Source organism: Eleutherodactylus coqui, chromosome 1 (assembly GCF_035609145.1).
Source record: "Eleutherodactylus coqui strain aEleCoq1 chromosome 1, aEleCoq1.hap1, whole genome shotgun sequence".
Taxonomy (NCBI): Eukaryota; Metazoa; Chordata; class Amphibia; order Anura; family Eleutherodactylidae; genus Eleutherodactylus; species Eleutherodactylus coqui.
The window spans coordinates 401,747,329-401,768,219 of record NC_089837.1 but is presented as its reverse complement, the minus strand read 5'-3'; the positions used below and the strand labels follow the sequence as shown (position 1 = coordinate 401,768,219).

Sequence of the window (20,891 nt, the reverse complement as noted above, 5' to 3'; positions counted from 1 at the left end):
GAAAATTGATGTATGAGTGCTGTCAGTCTGTGCTGTTAACTGAACCTTTTTCAACATAATGCAAATCTATGTCATGTGGTCACAGAAAATGTAGGGGGCTGGCTTGGGAGTCCACTCCATGCCTGACGGCCGTGAGCTGTTTTCTACAGCTGACAGCCACTGGCAACGGCCACGATCACTTGGCTATGGTTGCTGCTGTTAACTAGTTGCTGTGGTCAAAACCAGACACCAAACCAAAGGCTGTCGCAGAGCGCCAGTGGGTTGTCATGTCAGCCCTGGGCCTAGTGCAAGCTCCAAGGGCTGCCATGAATGACTGTTGTGGCAGGGCCTAATAGGCAACTTTGATAAGTACTCTATACTAGCATATAATAAAAGGAATCTCAAGCTCAATCCCTCTGAGGACTTTAAAACGTTTTTATTAAATCTAAACTTTTTAAACATATATTAAATGTAAGAACAAAACCTTTTCCCATTTTTTTTCCTCCGTTGCAGGTGGTTTTATGGTGCTGAATAACATACCGTTTACAGTGTATCATTTTGTTTGTTATAGTTTATGCAAGATGCATCCGATGTGATGCAGCTGCTTCTAAAAACTCAGACGGACTTCAGTGAGTTGGAAGATGATGATCCTCAGGTGTGTAATATATTGAAAAATGATTTGCAGTTATCCGCATACATATTTCGGACGATCCCTGACTAGGGGAGTACAATGTTTTTTGGTGTGAGGGCTCCAGAGTCATGTTCCAATTTAAAAGTGTTATCTTGCTTTTTTTAAAAACATGCCCAGTGCGCCATTGTAACATTTAAAAAAATTCATACCACCTCAACCCCTTCGCTGCGTTTTTTCAGCAACTGTTGCAGCCAATCACAAGCTCCCTTCAGTCGGTGATTAGCTGCAGCGGTCACATGACATGGTGTTGTGACAACTTCATTCTGTATTTGGAAGTGAAGATAATAATAATAATCTTTATTTGTATAGCGCCAACTTATTCCGCAGCGCTTTCAGGCATGGATAAATGCAAAACAATACAACAATTACAATATAAGGTACATTGGGTTAGACACAAATGGGTTGAGGGTGGTACAGGAGGTGCAAGGGGTGGGGAACACAGGCAATAGGAAATATTATGTACAGATCATTTATCAGAAGGCAAACAGGGTGGAGCACCATAGTGAGGGGCAGGGGACTAGGTCAGGAGATTTGGTATGCTTCCCTGAAGAGGTGCGTTTTTAAGGCACGTCTGAAATTTCGTGCATCGGGAATTGTCCGGATGCCTTGGGGTAGAGCATTCCAGAGGATGGGTGCTGCTCTAGTGAAGTCCTGTAGGCGAGCATGAGAGGTTCGTATTACAGGGGTGTTTAGTCTGAGGGTGTTAGCCGATCGGAGTGAGCGGGCTGGGTGGTGTACTGACAGTAGGGAGGCGATGTATGGTGGTGCAGCGCCATGCAGAGCTTTGTGAGTGAGGTAGAGGAGTTTAAATTTAGTTCTGCAGTGGATGGGCAGCCAATGCAGCGACTGGCATAATGCAGAGGCGTCTGAATAACACAGACGAGCATTCACTGGGTGCATGCTGAATGAAAATGGTGGGGGAGTACTGTACATGTTTCTGGGTAACGCCGTCGAGGGGCTGCAATAAAATTTATTAAGGTACAAACTTTAAAAAAAAAAAAAAAAAGTTGAGGGAGTAATGCGCAAAAAAGTAAAGCGGGCCTGAACCGCACAGTAAGTCACAAACACAAATTATAAAATTAGATGTAAATACTACTGAGTACACAGGACAACACCATATTGGATGCAAATAATCTTATGGGGTGCAGATAATTACATACAGGGCACAGATAAGTGAGCCATATGACCAGTAAGAAAAAAAACTACCATATATACCGGCGTATAAGACAACTTTTGAGCCCCCAAAAATCTGCTCTGAAGTCGGGGGTCGTCTTATACGCCGGTAATACAAAAAAAAGAAAGTGTAAAAAAAAAATCATTACCTCCCCCGGCGTTCTGCGGCGCTGCTGCAGGCTGTCGCTCCCTCCTGGTTCCCGGCAGAGCATTGCTTTCTGGACGCAGAAAGCTAATACTGTGATTGGCTAACACGCTGTCAGCCAATCACAGCCATTCAATGACATCATTGGATGACTGTGATTGGCTGAAGGCACGTGTGTTTTAGCCATTGAATGGCTGTGATTGGCTGACGGCCCTGCGTCCAGAAAGCAATGCTCTGCCAGGGACCAGGAGGGAGCGACAACCTGCAGCAGCGCCGGGGAAGGTGAGTAATGATTTTTTTTTTTTTTGCTCCACTGTATTCCCGGCGTGTAAGGTGACAGTTGGGGGGTCGTATTATACACCCCGTCGCCTTATACGCAGGAATATACGGTATATGGAGCCAAGCAAAACCAAACGGGTAATAAATTAATTTACAATAAACTAATTTTAAAATCAATTGGTCCGATCTCTCTTCTGGTGCCTGTTGTGTGATCCACTCGGCAGGGAGCACTCGTTGATCAAGACCAAATGCCATACTGAGAAATGCCTCCTTGGCAGCTTTACCCCCCACCACACATCATTTCTCTCTTCCTCAAAGGCCTCTTCTCTACCCACTTTAGCATCTTGGACGCCACTCCACTCCATCCCTCACAAAATCACCTTCTACCCTCCACAGAACCAGGTTTCTCCTGCAGTCTTCCCCCACAGAGTCATGTCTCCTGCTTCATAATTTCTCCTCTGCATAGAACGGTCTCTCCACCACAATCTTTCCACTCATGGACCTTATGACCCCATCCGCAGAACCATGTCACCCCCCCCCCCCCCCATCATATTACCCCCTCCACTTCATAAGAACATTTCTCCCCATCACAGTCTCTCCCCCCAGAGCTTTATCATCCCATCCTCCCCATAGCACATCTCTTGACTCCTTTCTCACCACACTGTAGTACTTGTCTGCTACAGCCCCGTCTTCTGTCATGGCATGTTGACCGCTACAAGTAAAGGAGTGCTTTTCTTGTCTGTGATGGGTAAGCTCTCTTTGGTTAATACTGGCTCCTGTCACACAGATGTGGCCTGTAAATGTGTGACTGAAGCCTGTATAAACCAAAAGGGCTTTCTTGCACAGTCAACGAATGTGCTCATTGTAGTCCTACTGCAGCTAGCCCTCAGAGACAGCTGATTGATGTCACAGAAAGGCAAGCAGTAGTGTTTGCCACGGTGTTTGTATCGCTGTCCTAGACCGACTAGTGAATGGAAGAGAGAAACCAAGAACTAGGATCTTGGTATGACCCACAAAAGTCTAGAGAATAGTGAATAATGAAAAACGTTTTTCTTTGTGGTGGTACGCCAATGACCTTTTATGAAGCTACTGCCTGATGACTGTCTTTTGTTGAACCCCAGTGGTAACACCAGGGCCCTGCCTTTTATTGCTTATAAACTCATTTGACATCTCATCTTGAAATTCCCTCAGGAATTCCAGCTGTTTGAGAAAGAGGTAGAAACGTGTCATGTACTAGTGTCAGTAGGACGGCAGCACCAATTTTATTTTTTTTTCTCCAGTCCTTCACGTTTCTTCCACTCCAGAATCTCTGCCCACCTCTCCAAGTTTTTTAGTCAGTTTCACACTAGACCGATTAGTAGCTATGGGTTTGTGCTTGTGTGTAAAATAGTCATACAGAAGATAATGTGTGGATAGCATTTATCGAAGATGGATAGTAGTCAACAATAAAGTTTGTGTTTTGCCTCCTCCCCTCGAATTGTGAGTTTACTTTTTTCTTTGTTTTTCCAAGATTTCGTATATGATCTCTGCATGGGCACGTATGTGTAAAATTCTTGGGAAAGAATTCCAGCAGTACCTTCCTGTGGTCATGGGGCCTCTCATGAAAACTGCTTCCATCAAACCCGAGGTGGCTCTTCTTGACAGTGAGTTTTAGATCCTTGATGTTAGTAATTTTTATTCCATGTTCAAAAAAATAAATGTTATCAACAAAATGTTTTCATGATAGGGAACCCATTGCATGTGAAATGTGTTTATGCACAAGCATTTGTAAGTATTTCTTAAGACTTGTTTGGAGCCTTTGTAGACTTTTTAACTAGTGAAAAAGAGATTATTGCCAACCAAAAACTGTTGTAAAAATGAGTATACTGTAGAGGATACCCAAAAAGTCATGTTACATTAAAAACCACTGTTCACATAAATGGTACAAAGGTAGCGCTCTGAATAATCAGAGATGCAAAGCCACCTTCATTATGCTTTCATTTGGACAGCTGTGGATGATGTATATAACTGGCATACAGTTACATACACAAGAAAATGTTTCTGACAAATGTGCCAAATATAAACTTTAAACATGATGTAAATATCCCTCAAGTGGTACATTTAACCCCTTAACTGCCCACTCGACTTTTTACGTCAGTTGGTAAGGGGCTTTATTCTGAAGCATATGACTTTTTACAGAGCTACATCAGACTAGTAACAGAGGTCTCATGCCAGTAACACCAAGGGTTTGGCTCTAACAAGGGAGGACCGGAAGAACCACCAAGCCCTGCTCTTTAACCCTTTACATGCTGCGCTTAAATCAATCGTGGCATATAAAAGACTGACAAAGGGTCGGGGCTCTTCTGTCATCCATTGGACCCCTGCAATGCGATCACTGAAGTCCGATGGGTTGCTATGGCACCCAGAGGCTTGAAGATGGCCTTCGGATCTGCCATCTACGGTGACCTAGGAGGTTAAACCTCCGGTTCAGCTTCGTATGCAGTATATATAATACAGTACAATATTGAAGTTTTGTAGCGTATCTTGTCCCTAGTGAGACAAGAGTAAATGGTCAAAAAAGTGTAAACCATACAAAAAAAAAGTTCAAACCTTATCTTGCCTTAGTATGTGTGGTTAGAAAAACAAATTTTGCATTGCTGCTTTTGTAGTGACACATATAAAGTTAGTACGCTATTTAAGCCATATATAGTGTAAGCCGTGAGAAGAAGTAAACATGGCAAATTTTGCATATCTTTCCCAAAATTGGGATAAATGAAGACTAGAGTTTATCCTGCCAAATAACAAGTCCGCATAGAGCTCAGTCAATGGAAGAAGAAAGATGTCGTGGCTCTTGGAATACATAAACGCCGTTTGTGTACAAAAAATGTCAAATATATATATATTTTTATTTTTTTTTAAAGTTATACAATACATTATATGTACTAAAAAGTACTTGTCCTGCAAAAAACAAGCCCTCACATGGCTGTGTTGATAGAAAAACTAAAAAGTTATGGCTCTATGAATGCGACAATGGAAAAAAAAACAGTTGGTCATTAAGGCAAAAACAGGCTTCAGTAGTAAGAGGTTAACTATAGTTGTGTTCAATTTTTAAAGCTCAAGACATGGAGAGCATGGGCGATGATGATGGATGGGAGTTCGTAAATCTAGGAGACCAACAAAGTTTTGGAATCAAAACTGCTGGACTTGAAGAAAAAGCGACCGCGTGCCAGATGTTGGTGAGTGTCACATGTATAAAGATGCATTTTGGAATTGGGTCTTCAGAAATCTCATCTTTACAGTTAAAAATATTGAATACTATATAAACAGTCTTTACGGCGTTTTTTGGGGGGACTACACCATTGATGACTTATCCTCATGATAGGTCATCAATAGCTGATCTGTGGGAGTCTGCTGCTCGGTATCACTGCAGATTGAAGAGACCACAGTGCTTGAGTAAGTGCTGCAGCCTCTTCTCAGGCCAGTGACATGACCTTCATCGGTCACGTGTCCTGAGCGCAGTTCAGTCCCATTCAAGTGCTATACAATGTACAGCGCTGTGTCTGGTATGGATTGAAGGGGCAGCACTGCTCACTCCAGCACCGCTGTCGCTTCAATCAGCTGAAGGGTGGAACTCCAACATCCAATTATTGATGAACTATTCTGCTTATAGTGTAGCTATAGAAAACCCCTTTTAAGACCTTTTTGCAGCTATCCTTTTGTGAGACTAAAAATGGTTTAAAGCGTACCTAACCTTTCAGGTCACCTTTCAAAATTAGATGCTATGGGGAATAACACCATACGTGAGCTATTATGACTTGTATCCTGCAATTTTCCTCTCTGCAGACTTTATCTCAAATTCTCAATTTTCCCTGAGCTGGTGGGTGGAGGCTAGCTGCTAGGATGTCCCCCATACAATAGCACACACAAAGAAGATTCTGCTACCTATCACTTTCTCTATATATGAGAATTGGCAGCATGGAAGACATTCTAGAGAAGCAGTGAAGATATGAATCCAGTAACTGTGAGACGTTGAAATGCTATTAGCTACAGCACCGTCCCTGTGTGTCTGCTTTTCGCTTTCAGCTCCTCATCCCTCCTGCGCCCCCCACCCCTTCTCTCCATAGACTTCACCAGGCAGCATGTAATCTGATCTGGCAGTGAGCAGTTAGTTTACAAGACATATTTCTGAATTTTGGCAATTCATTTTATCAGAGATAAATGCTTCATTCTCCACTTACCAAGCTCTCCCCCACCAATTGTTCACTCCGTTTCTTATATTTGCTTGACTATTGATTTATGCAAAGTTTCTTGAAAGGGCAGTGAACGTTTCAGCTGAAATGTTTCATAGTCATTCAGTGTTCTCCATTTCAAGCAGTTAACTGACTGCCATGCAGATTTTTTTAGGCTTAACCTTTCCTGTTTCTAAACGAAGCTGTCTGGGAAGAGGAAACGGCCCTTCTGCTATCTGAACTCACACATTGCAAACTTCTTGCAAAGATTTCTGTGACTGTCCTATTCAGCTGAATGGGGCTTGCAGAAAACTATGGGAGGAATTTATTAGTGGCTTTGTGCCAGTATTCTGCCATAGTCATATTTTAGTGCATTCCATATTTGTCCTACAACCTGTGCGTTTTCTTTCAATACATTTCAAAAGTGGATGGCGTTTTATGGAGAAGAAATGTTTTTCATAGCCAAGATGGGAATCCGATGGCCACCATGTAGCTATGAAAACAGTTGAGCGCTTCAGCACAGTGCTGTTTGCATGACTCCCATGGAAGTGAATGGGAGCTATGAAAACAATGTAGCACAGCACACTTTGCTGTTTCCATAGCTCTTACACACTTCAATAAAAGCTGCACAAACAGCACCGCGCTGAAGCAGTCCGCCGTTTCCGACAGATGGTCAGAGGGCCGGGTTTTCCCATCTTGGCCATGAAAAGCCAAGATAGGAACACCCGTTTAAGTTAGAATATGAAGCAAAATGGAACACAAATCTAGGCTTGCTTGTAGTAGTTGTAGGTTTCACTTAGTGACTTCATGTAGTGCATCCAAAATGCATCAAATTTATTGAGACGCGCAATTCTTGTTACATCTTACAGCGCACTTCAGTTTAAGACTGGCTTATGACTTGCCCATCTTAATAAATCTGCCCCTTTTTGCCTGCTGCAGAACCAACCCCTTCTACATGTGTGGAACTGAAATTTCTGCAACAGATCTGCCGCATTCAGTAGGGATTGGCTGGGATTGTTTAGTGTCAGTATAACTGATAGTTGGTTTAGACCAGTGTTTCTCAACTCCAGTCCTCATGGACCCCTAACAGGTCATGTTTTCAGGATATCCTATAGTAAGAACACCGGCGGCAATGTCTGAGGCACCGACAATAATTATCATCGCTTGTGTAATACGGAGGAAATCCTGAAAACATGACCTGTTGGGGTCCCTGAGGACTGGAGTTGAGAAACCCTGGTTTAGACTGTTGTTCCTGTAGAACACAATGCCTGAACAAGTTTGGTAGAGATGGTTGCAAAAATGAATTGGGTTTTATTTTGTATTTGAAGGAAAGAGACAATATTTTTCTTTAATTCTCTCTTATTATGCCTACAGGTTTGCTATGCTAAAGAGCTGAAGGAAGGATTTGTGGAATATACTGAACAAGTTGTAAAGCTAATGGTTCCACTCCTTAAATTTTATTTCCATGATGATATCCTTGCAAGTGAATCTTTAATATATGGATCTAGCGAAAGAAAATTGCTAGACCGATCTGAACTAGTCACATTGGGCAAGTAACCTGCAAGGCCTAAAAAGATGACACTACTGGATATTTTGGCTCTCCTGCTACCTGGCGACTGCTGGTGGCCTCCAAATTAGACAGCTGTGGGGTTTTGTGATTTCCTGCAATTTTGTGGTATGACCCAAAGGCTTTAGGAAAGAAATGTGCAAGTGATTATAAAGATATTCTAGTTTTGTCACTTCTTACATAAGACCTCTAAAGCTAATTTTTTTTCTTAAATGTAGCTGTAATGATGACTGTAGCAAATAACGGCATATTGGCTCCAGATCTGTACCTGAAATCTGTGCTGGTAAGGATTGCGAGCAGTTTGAAGACTCCAATCACCCAGTATATGTGCCATTGCAAGTAATGTGAATTTGAAATGAATTGCATAAAATCCCCATCTTTTTCCTTAATTTCAATTTTACGTGTAAGAGTAGCTGCTGCGGAGTCCATGCCACTGTTGTTGGAATGTGCAAGGGTGCGCGGCCCTGAGTACCTAACCCAAATGTGGCACTTCATGTGCGACGCTCTTATAAAAGGAATTGGAACGGAGCCAGATTCTGATGTTCTCTCAGAAATAATGCACTCATTTGCTAAGGTAAGTTTTGGAACTTATACAGCAAATATTATTTTATCTACTACATGTTTAGTTTAGATCATCTTACTGATACACTTAAGCAGACATAAGTATTAGTAATCTGTAGTGCTGCGATGTGGTTACATGTAATCTCTCGCCCAACTCTATTTAGAATGCTGAGGTTAGGGATTACTTTTAACGAGGCTTAAGTTACTAGAATACAAGTTTGGTTATCTTCTATAACATTAACAGGCTATTCAGGGATCTTATGTGGCGTAAGAAAACTCCACGTATAAAACTCTAAAAAGGAGGGAGCCCTGGCCTTACCTAATCCTAAGGCGTACTTGCATCACAGATGCAACATCTCAAGGGATGGGAAACGGAAGAAATTCAGGATGCTAATTTTCAGATACTAAAAAAGTATCTGAACAATCTTCACTTATTTGAAGCTTAAGGCTGGGTTCACGCAGGGCAGACTTACTGTGGAAATTCCGTCCCGAATTTTGCTGCGGCAAATCCGCCTGCGGCCGCTAATCCCGGGTTTAGCCAGCCATGTGGATGAGATTTCTCAGAAATCTCGTCCACATGGGACGGTAATGCCGGCGCGGATTTCCCGGCTGCAGCATGTACATTTTTTTTTTTCCTTCCGCTGCGGCCACGCTCTCATCTATGGGAGCGCCGGACACAGCGGAAGAGCTAGCGGCCAGGCTGCTTCAAATCCTGCAGCTAAGTGCCGCAGGGTTTGAAACAGCGCTTCTCCCTGGGGAAATCTCACTGTTCGCTGTGGCCAAACCGCGAGATTTCCGCCAGGATTCCAGTGTGTGTGAACCCAGGCTTAGAGGGGGGTAAACTTCACCTGCCGGGTCATCTCAATTCTCGCCATCAGTTACAATAAAAAAACAAAATACATGTCCCAGAAAAGATTTAAGTTGCACACAGTGCTCTTTCCTGGAATTAACCACTTGAATTTTAATTTACTTATTTAATACATTTATATAGCGCATATTTATTCTGGAGTGCTGAATATCACTTTATGCCCCCATTGCGGCTCACCGTTTAAGTTCACCTATTAGTATGTTTTTGGAGTGTGCGGGTTACCCAGAAGAGACACATACGGGGATAACCTATAAACGCTATGCAGATGATGTCCTTTGAACCCAGGACCACAGCACTGAAAGCAGCCGTGCTAACCAATGAGTGCTGCCCATTAATCTGTCATAAATTCTTTTTCTGGCAGTGCATTGAGGTGATGGGAGATGGCTGTTTAAACAATGAACACTTTGAAGAACTCGGAGGCATACTGAAAAGCAAACTAGAAGAGCACTTTAAAAACCAAGAACTAAGACAAGGTATTGGGGTACCGATATGTAAGAAAATGCTGTTATCTTTGTAATAGTGGATAGATGTACAAAAAGCACTTGTCTTTCACAAGGTTTTGAGCAAAACCTTATCCCAATTTAGTTTTTAAAACTGCTAACGTGCATTCAGAGTCTGACACTAATGAATAATACCATGCAAAATGGCAGACCTGTTTAATTCCACCAGAAATTATTTTTTAGTTACCCAAACGTTTTTTTTTGTTGTTGAAACATTGCAAAGTTTTGTGATATTGAAGGATAAACCAACCCAAGTTTTGGCCGTGACTTTTCCACTTTTGCATTTCTGCCTTCCAAGGGCCATAACTTGTATTTTTCTGTCATCATTGCTGTAGCAAGGTTTTTTTATTTTCAATTTTTTATTTTAATTTTTGTGCAATAGAATGAAAAAAAAAAAGCAATAGTGCAATCTTTTTAAAATTTCTTTCCATCATGGTGTTCACGATGTGGTAAAAGTGACACTTTAAAAAGGGCTGTATAGTTACTGGACAACATTTTCCTGATAGCTGTAACTACTAAAATAACAAAAAAGGCTGTACTTACGCCGCCTGTGTCACTGCAATCCAGTGCTGTAGCTACGCTGCCCATCCCAGTGTTGTGAAAGATGTCACCTGAAGTCAGGTGACCATTTCATCGCAGAGGTTGCAGCAGCATTGCCCGTTCTCCTGGCATCAGCACTCGCATCCTGGGTGCCATGATACCAGGAGTTCAGAGCAGTGACGCTGTAGACGTCACCTGACTTCTCGTGATGACATCTACCACAACAAACGCCAGGACCACAGTGGGTCTGCAGCACGGGATCATGATTTCACTGGAGGGGTAAGTACATCTTTTTACCATTTTAACACAGTTACAGATATCGAGGGTGTTGTTGCCCAGTGACCAGACAATCCCTTTAACATTCTTCTATGGGTACTTTAATGTTGTAAGTACACATTTGTGTATTTAGAGTCAAGAGAACTGTAATCTTTCAGTAATGCTGTCAGGAAAAAATTGATCTTTAATAGTTAACTTTTTTCTTTTTTTAAGTAAAAAGACAAGATGAAGACTATGATGAACAGGTCGAAGAATCATTGCAAGATGAGGTATACCTTAGATCTACTGTCAAATACTGTTTTGCATATTTCAGTTGCAAAATGTAAAATGTTCCTTGTGCTTCCCTATAAAAGCTTCTCACGGTCTACATAGTGTTAGTAGAATTATGGGACGTTGCAGCATTTTCACAATCAGTGTTTCCGCATCTGTCAATAGTGAAACAATGCAGCCTGCTCTTTGTCAGTGGGACTAAAACCAGTCCCTCTGATCAATGCTTTCACCTGTCATATACTACCGTAAAACATTTTACCGTACCCACGAGGAGTAAAAATGTATACTCATATGGCATAAGTGATGGCCCATCCTCAGGGTACGCCATCAGTTTTAGAAACCGTCATAACCCTCTTTAAATGTCCCCAGCAAAGTTACACTGATTGCCATACTTCGTTGCAGGCAAGTAAAGTAATTGTAACTGTGGATTAAGCTCTCACATAAAGTAGATGCGATGAAAGCGCAGTGTGCATGCTAAAATAGTCCCTAAGCAAATGTTTGACTTGTGTTCATATACCTGCCAACAGAGAAAGCATTGGTCAAAATGTATGGTTCACAGTGCCAGAGGGGCTCATAGTGTAGCCATAATCTGTGGTCCTAAACTTTGTTTTCACCAGACTTGTTAAGTAGACCTTTTCACCATAACTTGTTGCTCACATGTAACCTTTGTTTTATCTCCACAGGATGATAATGACGTTTACATTCTGACTAAAGTAGCAGACATTTTGCACTCTATATTCAGTAGCTACAAAGAGAAGGTGTTACCGTGGTTTGAACAGTTGCTGCCATTAATCGTTAACTTAATTGTAAGTTCATGTTGAAGTGTTTCGTGCTAGTTTGAATGTTTTCACCTTGATTTATTAATACGATATTGCCATTTGAGGGACATGTTTTATAATTCTGAAGATCATTTGTTTAAATGATACATTTGCCTGAGTCCACATGTAACAATTAGAGATGAGCGAGTATACTCGCTAAGGCACATTACTCGAGCGAGTAGTGCCTTAGCCGAGTATCTCCCCGCTCGTCTCTAAAGATTCGGGGAGGAACGGAGGGGAGATCTCTCTCTCCCGCCCGCTCCCCGCCGCAACTCACCTGTCACCCGCGCCGGCACCGAATCTTTAGAGACGAGCAGGGAGATACTCGGCTAAAGCACTACTCGCTCGAGTAATGTGCCTTAGCGAGTATACTCGCTCATCTCTAGTAACAATCATCAAGGCTGTGGGAAACTCTATCAAAAGTAGTTAGTAGAGAATGTAACATGTATAACATATATTTACTCTTTATTGTGCATTTTTAAATGTGAGATTTAAAAAAAAAAAAAAAATCTAGCTTGCATATCCTTATATGCAAAAATGTTTCTTCTTAGTGTCCTCATCGGCCCTGGCCAGACAGACAGTGGGGACTCTGTATCTTCGACGACATCATTGAACACTGTAGCCCCACTTCCTTCAAATATGCTGAATACTTCTTGAGACCTCTGTTACAGTCCATCTGTGATAGCAGTCCAGAGGTCCGTCAAGCTGCGGCTTATGGGATTGGTGTGATGGCCCAGTTTGGTGGTGATAACTATCGTCCTTACTGTACAGGTATGACGTTTTTTTGTACATGTGCAATTGGCTTTTGGATTTTAGTTTTTGTTCAAGCTTTTATTTTCTTCCCCCCTACTTTCTATTGTAGAAGCTCTTCCACTTCTTGTTGGGGTTATACAGGCCCCCGACTCTAAAACCAAAGAGAATATCAATGCAACAGAGAATTGTATCTCAGCTGTAGGAAAGATAATGAAATACAGACCAGATTGCGTTAATGTGGATGAAGTTTTGCCTCATTGGCTGTCATGGTTGCCCCTGCATGAAGACAAAGAGGAAGCTGTTCATACATTTAACTTTCTCTGTGACCTTCTTGAAAGGTAATGTGTTCCGGTCATGTTGCATAAATCCTGTGAATATGAAATTTTATTATAATCTTAAGGTGCCAATTTTCTAATTTTTTTTTAGCATCCTTCTCTTTTTCTGCTCTTTAGACTCTTTAGTAAACAATGTGTCTTTAGTAACTCTGAAGGGTTTAATGAGGCATCACTGCTATGAGATTGCAGCATTTATTTTAAAATGAAGAAGTGATTTGTAGTTCGAACATTTTTTGATTTTTCTACCTAAGAGCAAAAGTTACTACAAAAACCTTTGCACTTAAAAAAAGACAACATATCATACATTACATATACAACCGATTGATTTCAATGTCCATTGTGTAATACTTAATTTCCTCTGCAGTGGTGCTTTGAGGGGTTTTCAGTTCCCTTTACAAATTATAGCTGAATGGTTAGGGGTCTCGGCCACAGAACAAACTGTGATCAGTTTATCGGGGGGAGATTTTCATAAAAAGCAGTGTGATCAATCCCTAAATATTGGTGATTGATCAGATGCGATCAGTTGGGTGGACTGTAGTCCCGAAACTGTACACCAGTGGCCTAGACCCCACTGTTTGAACTAGGAGAGTAGGGTAATGATGTGCTTTAGATGGAACGATTGTTTGCAAAATCTTTCAAACGAAAAGACAAAAATCCTTCAGTTTGAACGACGGAATGAGAATTGTGAGGTTCGTCCTTCAGTTTCAAGCGGCATAAAAATCGCAGGGTCATGCAGCTTCAGCACTGTTCATTCAGTATTTCACATAGGAATGGGAAAAGTATTCTAGACTGGCTTCTTTCCCCACCCCTTATGGGTTTCCCCACCTCCTCCCTCGTCTCCTTGCTTTTGGTCCTTTGTTGTTATCTCCATTTTATTAGGGGTTAATGTTACTGAAGAAAGGAACTAGAATCTGCTTCGAAACCGGTTATATAACTTTGTTAGTCTGAATGATTCTGTAACCTCCGGTTTCAAAAATAACCAGAATGTTGGAAATTTGAATGATCTTAAATTTTCTCCTATAATAAAAATCTCTGTCAACCACATAGGAATGTGAAACACTGAATGAGAATCGTGCAGTCCAATTGGGCTGATGTCACCAGCTTGTTCGCTTGTGTTGTCTAAAAGAGCTTAAGCAGGAAGGTACATAGCTGGAGTACAATTGGGGTGAGGGAAGCAGCACAGGATCTGTGGAACAGTGTTCCAACTAGTCACTGCGCAGCACACAGACAGCTTTGCCTAAACTACCAATGAGCATACATCAGGAGGCAACGTTACTGACCCTGCTTCTGCCAGGGCTACATTGAGATCAGTGTCATCAATTGCGAGCGCAGTTCTCATTGCAATTAATAGGAGCTATTACCAAAATATCAGGTAATAGCGAAAAATCTTTGGTTTAGTGCTAAAACCCCTTTAAAATAATCTCTTGTATTACTGCAATGTACAGCAAGTGATGAGAGTTGCTTGGATTTGTTAAAGGAAAATGCATCGATGTAATTATGTAACTTGTTTTCCCTTTTTGTTTTTTATCACAGTAACAATCCTATTGTACTAGGACCTAACAACTCCAATTTACCCAGAATATTTAGTATTATAGCAGATGGAGGAGTCCATGAATCTGTTAAAAGTGAAGAATTATGTGGAAAGAGACTTGCTAATGTAGTACGACAAGTTCAGGTAAGTTCTAGCTGCAGAAAATGAAGAAAACTACTATAAATAACTAAAAAAGACGTTTATTAGTTTTTACACCAGAATTCTAGCATCAAAAGTCGCAAATTTTTTGGCAAGTTTTTTTTGTGCAAAAAATGTTGCAGCTTTTGGCGCCATCTTTTCCGAAAAGACCTTTCCCCCCCACCCACCCGGAATTAGATTTTTGTATACTCTATACAATGTAAGCAGGGCATTACTTTTTTGGCTATAATACATAGATGAGAGATTTCATATATTGAAACTAATGGGTTAAAACCGGAGCATGACCAGTAACTTTAAAAAGCCTCTCCCATGATTTTTTAAAAATTCATTATGTAGCTAATCCCCAAGTATAAATGTCAGCTAGTATTACCATGCTTAAGTTGTTTTCTGTCTGAAACTCCTGAAGTCCTCCTCAGGCAGATGATGTGATCTCATCTCTGACCTGCTCAGGTTTACTTCGGTTTATGTGTTCTCAAACTAGTCAGTGCCTCAGCCAGCATATCTCCTATGTGATATACAAGCTTTTCAGAAGGGGACACAGTCACTCTTATCACAGTTACTAATGATGATCACACAGCTCTTGTAACAGTTATAATAGAGGAGATCACAGCTCATCCTGCTGACTGTATACTTATGGGCTGTAGCTTATTTACGTAAATGTAGAATGTAATATTTTTCCTGCAACACAGATAGTAGTGACTCTAGCTGCTCATGTAATGCTGTGCTGATGTATCATGAGACTGTTAACACAGAATAGTGAAAGCACAAATGTATACATCAAGATGGTGCCTGATAATCAGACAGGAGGCTGCACTGCATGGACGCGGGTGCAATATACAGAGGAGACCTCCAGAGTGTGGCAGTCAATCAGGGTGAGGCCGGCAAGGATGGAGCAATTTGCTGGAGTGGCCCTTTAAAACCAATGGTGGTTTAAAGTGAACCTCAGAGCCTACAATCTGCGTCATGTGTTTGCACATTTTTCCAGGGAATTTTCACCCTTTCCATGGCAATAGGTAAAATCCATTGCAAATAAAAAGAAAAAACCGTAAGATATGCTTACATGTTGGCATTACATATACCCGGTACTGTTGATTTTGCTTAAGTGTTACTCAACTTTTCTTTTTCTTTAAGGCATCTGGAGGACTGTTCACAGAATGTGTATCACAGCTGAATCCAGTTCAGCAGAAGGCTTTACAAGATCTCCTGAGTGCTGTGTGAAGACCTCTACTGTTGGCATAGCAGGAAACTAACCTAAAATAAACTTACCTCTTCTGTTTAGGTTTCTTTATTTTTGTTTTGAGGAAAAAATGGAGCGGTAGTGTTTCTAAGCAGTTTTTCTGCAGGCCTTTCAGTTGAAAAAAACGCATCATGCCCCCGACTGAGAAAAACATGTTAAGAGTGGTTTCACACACTGCATTCTAGGGGAAAAAAACTGCATAGTGGCTTTTTTTTCCCTGCCGTGTTTGCCACATTTACAGTGTATTTTTTTGTGGCTTTTTGGGGGGCCGTTTTTTGGAAATAAAGCAGGCTGTAGGTTTTTTTTTGGTTTTTTTTTTTTCCCCCTTCCATCCCAGGCATTTTCCATTAGGTTCTCCTGTAGGGTAAAAAAAAAAGTCTGAAAAATACACATCAAAAATTGTGAACCAAAAAAGCTTGGAAAAAATGTGTGGAATTCAATATTTTTTACATGCCTTAGAAAAAGCCACAAAGTATGAGAAGAAAGGCTAAAATAGATTCTTCTAGCAAAGATGGATGTTCCCCGTAGGTCTCTTAACTCCTAAATGGATTATTTTATTCTATCCTATATCTCCCGTATTCCACTTTTGTGGGTTGTAAGAAACTGCTTACCATTGTCTTCAGTTATCAATGAATTTGGAAGTCTCTGGTTTCTGTAGATGGGTTTTAAAATGCATTGGACTTAGATCTGGTATCATCCAAAGGGCCTAGGAAGCTTTTTAAAATGGTGTTCCCCATGCCATTCTCAAGTGGTATGTCAAGTTCATAATTAAGCACGATGTTATAATCGTCAAGACAAATTTGTCTCCACATTGTATTAACACAGGTGTTTGTAGAATGACTTTTGCCCTATTATAGAATTAATTTTCAAGTATGATGGTCAAGAAAATTAATTTTGCACAGATTTATATTGGTATATTTTTTATTAGTTTGGTCACCCATAGTGCCCAAATAATGTGGTTTGACATAGGACAACATTTAGCTTCAGGCCCTTGAATGTGAAATGTCTTTTTGGCATGTCTGGCAATATCTTCACTCTTCAATAAACAATAATGAAATACAAACACCAGTCTGAGCACGGAGTCCCCTGCTGTCTCACTTTGTTCATTTTCTCCTTTTTATCATGTGATTAGTTTGGAGTACACCGATACAGAATACTCTGCATGTGAACAGTTCATATTTTTTTGCTGACTTTTTATTTATTTTTTTACATGTGTATCATGTTATATATAGGATGTCTTTATTTTCAAAGATGCATTCATTTGAGTTTTAACACTACTTTTATAGTCTTCTAATACTTTAAAAGTAAATGTTTGCACAGTTATGAATTTTCCACTTTGCGTTATTAGAAGTAACATTTCCAGCTTACTCCATTGTATTAGTATACAGTTTATGCTGCAGCTAAAAAAAAGCCAAATGTTTTCTCTGCATTAAAGTTGAAATGCCACCAAAATAAACTTGTTATATTTTAAAGCAGTTAGATATTTCCTCTTCATATAAATTGATAATCTTTATTTCTATAGCGCCAACTTATTCCGCAGCGGAACAATACTCTGTTCACACTGGTGTCATGGCTTTCATTTGGCTCCAGAATTTTTTTTTCTTAATGGTTCTGAATTTCATGTCAATTATTTTTTTAATGGTTTTTAAAGACCCCCACAAACTTAATGAAAGCCATGGCTTGTTATAAAATAAAAATAGAATTCACAGGCGAGTTATATCACCGGTCCTCCCTACAAGTCTGTCTTCAAGTGCAGTGATGCTAACGTTAACGACGTTTCATATGACTGCTGAGGCCAGTGATTGGCTGTAGGGGTCACCCATGTGACCGCTGAGGCCAGTGATTGGCTGTAGGGGTCACCCATGTGACCGCTGAGGCCAGTGATTGGCTGTAGGGGTCACCCATGTGACCGCTGAGGCCAGTGATTGGCTGTAGGGGTCACCCATGTGACCGCTGAGGCCAGTGATTGGCTGTAGGGGTCACCCATGTGACCGCTGAGGCCAGTGATTGGCTGTAGGGGTCACCCATGTGACCGCTGAGGCCAGTGATTGGCTGTAGGGGTCACCCATGTGACCGCTGAGGCCAGTGATTGGCTGTAGGGGTCACCCATGTGACCGCTGAGGCCAGTGAGTGATTGGCTGTAGGGGTCACCCATGTGACCGCTGAGGCCAGTGAGTGATTGGCTGTAACGGTCACCCATGTGACCGCTGAGGCCAGTGAGTGATTGGCTGTAACGGTCACCCATGTGACCGCTGAGGCCAGTGATTGATTGGCTGTAACGGTCACCCATGTGACCGCTGAGGCCAGTGATTGATTGGCTGTAACGGTCACCCATGTGACCGCTGAGGCCAGTGATTGATTGGCTGTAACGGTCACCCATGTGACCGCTGAGGCCAGTGATTGATTGGCTGTAACGGTCACCCATGTGACCGCTGAGGCCAGTGATTGATTGGCTGTAACGGTCACCCATGTGACCGCTGAGGCCAGTGATTGATTGGCTGTAACGGTCACCCATGTGACCGCTGAGGCCAGTGATTGGCTGTAACGGTCACCCATGTGACCGCTGAGGCCAGTGATTGGCTGTAACTGTCATGAGTAGTTGGTCATGCAACCACTACCCCTTTGGAAACTAAGACCGGTGCAGAGCATCAGAGCAACAGCTCTGGAATGGCAGCAAAATGGACAGGTTGAAATATGCTGCTTTTATAATGATCCATGGCTTTCATTAAAATTGTGGGGTCTCAGAAAGCCCCTCTAATATAGAATGATGGGCAGATTCACTATTGAAAACTTGCTATTTTTCTGGTGCTTATTGTGCCAGAAAATATATTCTTTCATGCTTTTCACCACATTTATGATGATTTAGATACTTTGTGTCTGACAAGAGGAGTGGCCGAAATGTGACATTGTGCACTAAAAAATGCCAAATTTACATTGAAATTATGGCACAATCTAGTGTAAACAAAGCAAATTATGTGCTATAAACTTTTCTTTTTAAGATATGCCAAACTTGTCGTCCCGCACGAATCGCTGTGATAAATTTGGTGCACTTTGACTAAGTTTGCACAGTCCAATTGTTAGAAAGTATTAATACATCTACCCCATTTCTCTTACCAATGAAAATCAAGTTCAAAGTGCCTTCTACTGACTGTCGTTGAGCATTTAGCTCTTCTTGTAACAGGGGCCTGGGAATGCTACTAGTTACTACATGCAACAGAGGGGCAGAGGTATTCAGATGCTGCTTTGCAGTTCATTGGAGCAGGACTATGCAAGGTAGCATGGGAAATGTGGGAGAGGAAGTCCTGGCCAGTACAGTACGAGCAGAATGACTGGCTTAAGACATACGGGTGGGGTATAAGTGACTTACCAACAGGGCAGCAGAAAAATTAAAAAAGCTATATGGCAAACTACTGAAAGAGCTCAAACTGGGTGCAAACAGTAGCAAAGTATCCAGTGAAGACCTTTACTTTTCTTTATGAAAACTTATGTACACTTTTAAAGGACCCACATTCCTGAAATGTTTCGTTACTAGGGAAAAACTCTATCCGTAATGCAGAAATTCTTGAACTGTGTATCCATATGATTCCATATTGCTCATTGTACATCAGACTGAAGAGCAAAAATAGTTTTTGTACATCAACTAACTTTTTTTACTCCTTTTTTATTAGAATGGTAGCCTCTTTATCGAAAGGAAGAAAAAAAACTCCACCATATTACAATAACTCCATAATTCTGATTCATGTAATACAAAACTCAGCTCTTTCACACTAGCGTTTAACCCCTTCCTGCTATAGTACCTACAGTTACGTCCTGCGGTATCGGAGTATGTATGAAGAGCGAGGTGACCTTCATACAGCGCGGGCGCCAGCTGTTGATTACAGCTGACATCTTCGGGCAATAACTGCAATTAGCCGTGCAGCTGATCAGCACTAATAACCCTTTAAAGGCCCCGCGTCCCTCCCACGATGAGATCGCAGGGAGGCGTGCAGGTGTCATGGCAGGCGGGGGCCTTCTGAAAGGCATAAACAGGTTTTGAATTGTAGAGATGTCTTTCCCAATGTACCTCTTGCTCTCTAGTCAGATTCCTGAGCTGTACACCGCATCCTGTAAGGGGGGTGACCGAGATTACAGATAGGTCGCGTGACTGCTTTGTTGGTTTTTTGTTTAAAACTTTACACACATTACGTCCCTATAGAAGACCTTCAATTCGAGTGTACGCGCTTCAATTTGGCTCTGGGAAGATTCTCCTAATCCTCCATTTGGCAGGATCTCTCTCACTGTGGGGCTTTCATTGTGCACCAGTATTAACTTGTGGGCATTCACCTGAGAGGGGTTCCAGCCTTCGATGCAGCATGTAACACCCACGAGACATCAGGACCTAGATCAATATACTTACTGCAGCCGTGGCCTGGTGTAGCGCCCTTGCCTGCCGCGAGTGCTTACCCAGATTTGCAGTGCACTGTTGCCACGTGACTGGCACTCCAGGGATTCTTCGACTACCTTCACCCTGTGACCTGGTCTCTAGACCTGTTAAAGCATTGATCCAGACAACATCTGAGCACGGTGAAGAGCTCTGCTTCCTTAAGAGTGGCTATCTTAGCATAGTGGTGGTGTGTTTGGGCCTTTGTGTGTAGCAGTGGGAATGGTGGGGCCTGCTTTTACACCCTCACCTTCCTCTCCCAGGGTCAAGAAAGACTTGAGATGTCCCTCGCAGGGCAGTAAGGGCTCTGCCATAATTTTTTAGCACCATAACTCCTGACAGTCTACTGCTCTAATTTCACAGATCCGCCAGCCAAAATACGAACTACCTGTCTGTGAGTGAGTGTGTTACATGCGCCACCCCTGATCACATGATGTCATCTCAGGTCCTAAACCATGAAACATGCAGAGCCTGACAGCGGGTGATGTCACTGTCATGTGATCAGTCACTTGTGTGGAAGGAGTCCAGGGATCACATGACTAGGGGGTTATCAGTGTGTGCAGGATTCTGCTATGCTGATT

At 41.8% G+C, this 20,891-nt stretch overlaps 1 protein-coding gene across 1 annotated transcript in view; it reads left to right on the top strand.

The window, feature by feature from the left end:
• IPO5 (importin 5) overlaps positions 1-16,953 on the top strand; it is a 42,128-nt gene extending 25,175 nt beyond the window's left edge. Inside the window, exons 15-26 of the mRNA XM_066580326.1 lie at positions 551-634; positions 3,778-3,910; positions 5,361-5,482; positions 7,850-7,946; positions 8,444-8,616; positions 9,833-9,944; positions 11,001-11,056; positions 11,741-11,863; positions 12,427-12,646; positions 12,738-12,966; positions 14,497-14,638; positions 15,785-16,953. Of these exons, the coding sequence (XP_066436423.1) occupies positions 551-634; positions 3,778-3,910; positions 5,361-5,482; positions 7,850-7,946; positions 8,444-8,616; positions 9,833-9,944; positions 11,001-11,056; positions 11,741-11,863; positions 12,427-12,646; positions 12,738-12,966; positions 14,497-14,638; positions 15,785-15,871 (1,578 nt within the window). The 3' untranslated portion in view covers positions 15,872-16,953. The remainder of the gene's footprint in view (positions 1-550; positions 635-3,777; positions 3,911-5,360; positions 5,483-7,849; positions 7,947-8,443; positions 8,617-9,832; positions 9,945-11,000; positions 11,057-11,740; positions 11,864-12,426; positions 12,647-12,737; positions 12,967-14,496; positions 14,639-15,784) is intronic.
• Positions 16,954-20,891: the final 3,938 nt, after the last annotated feature.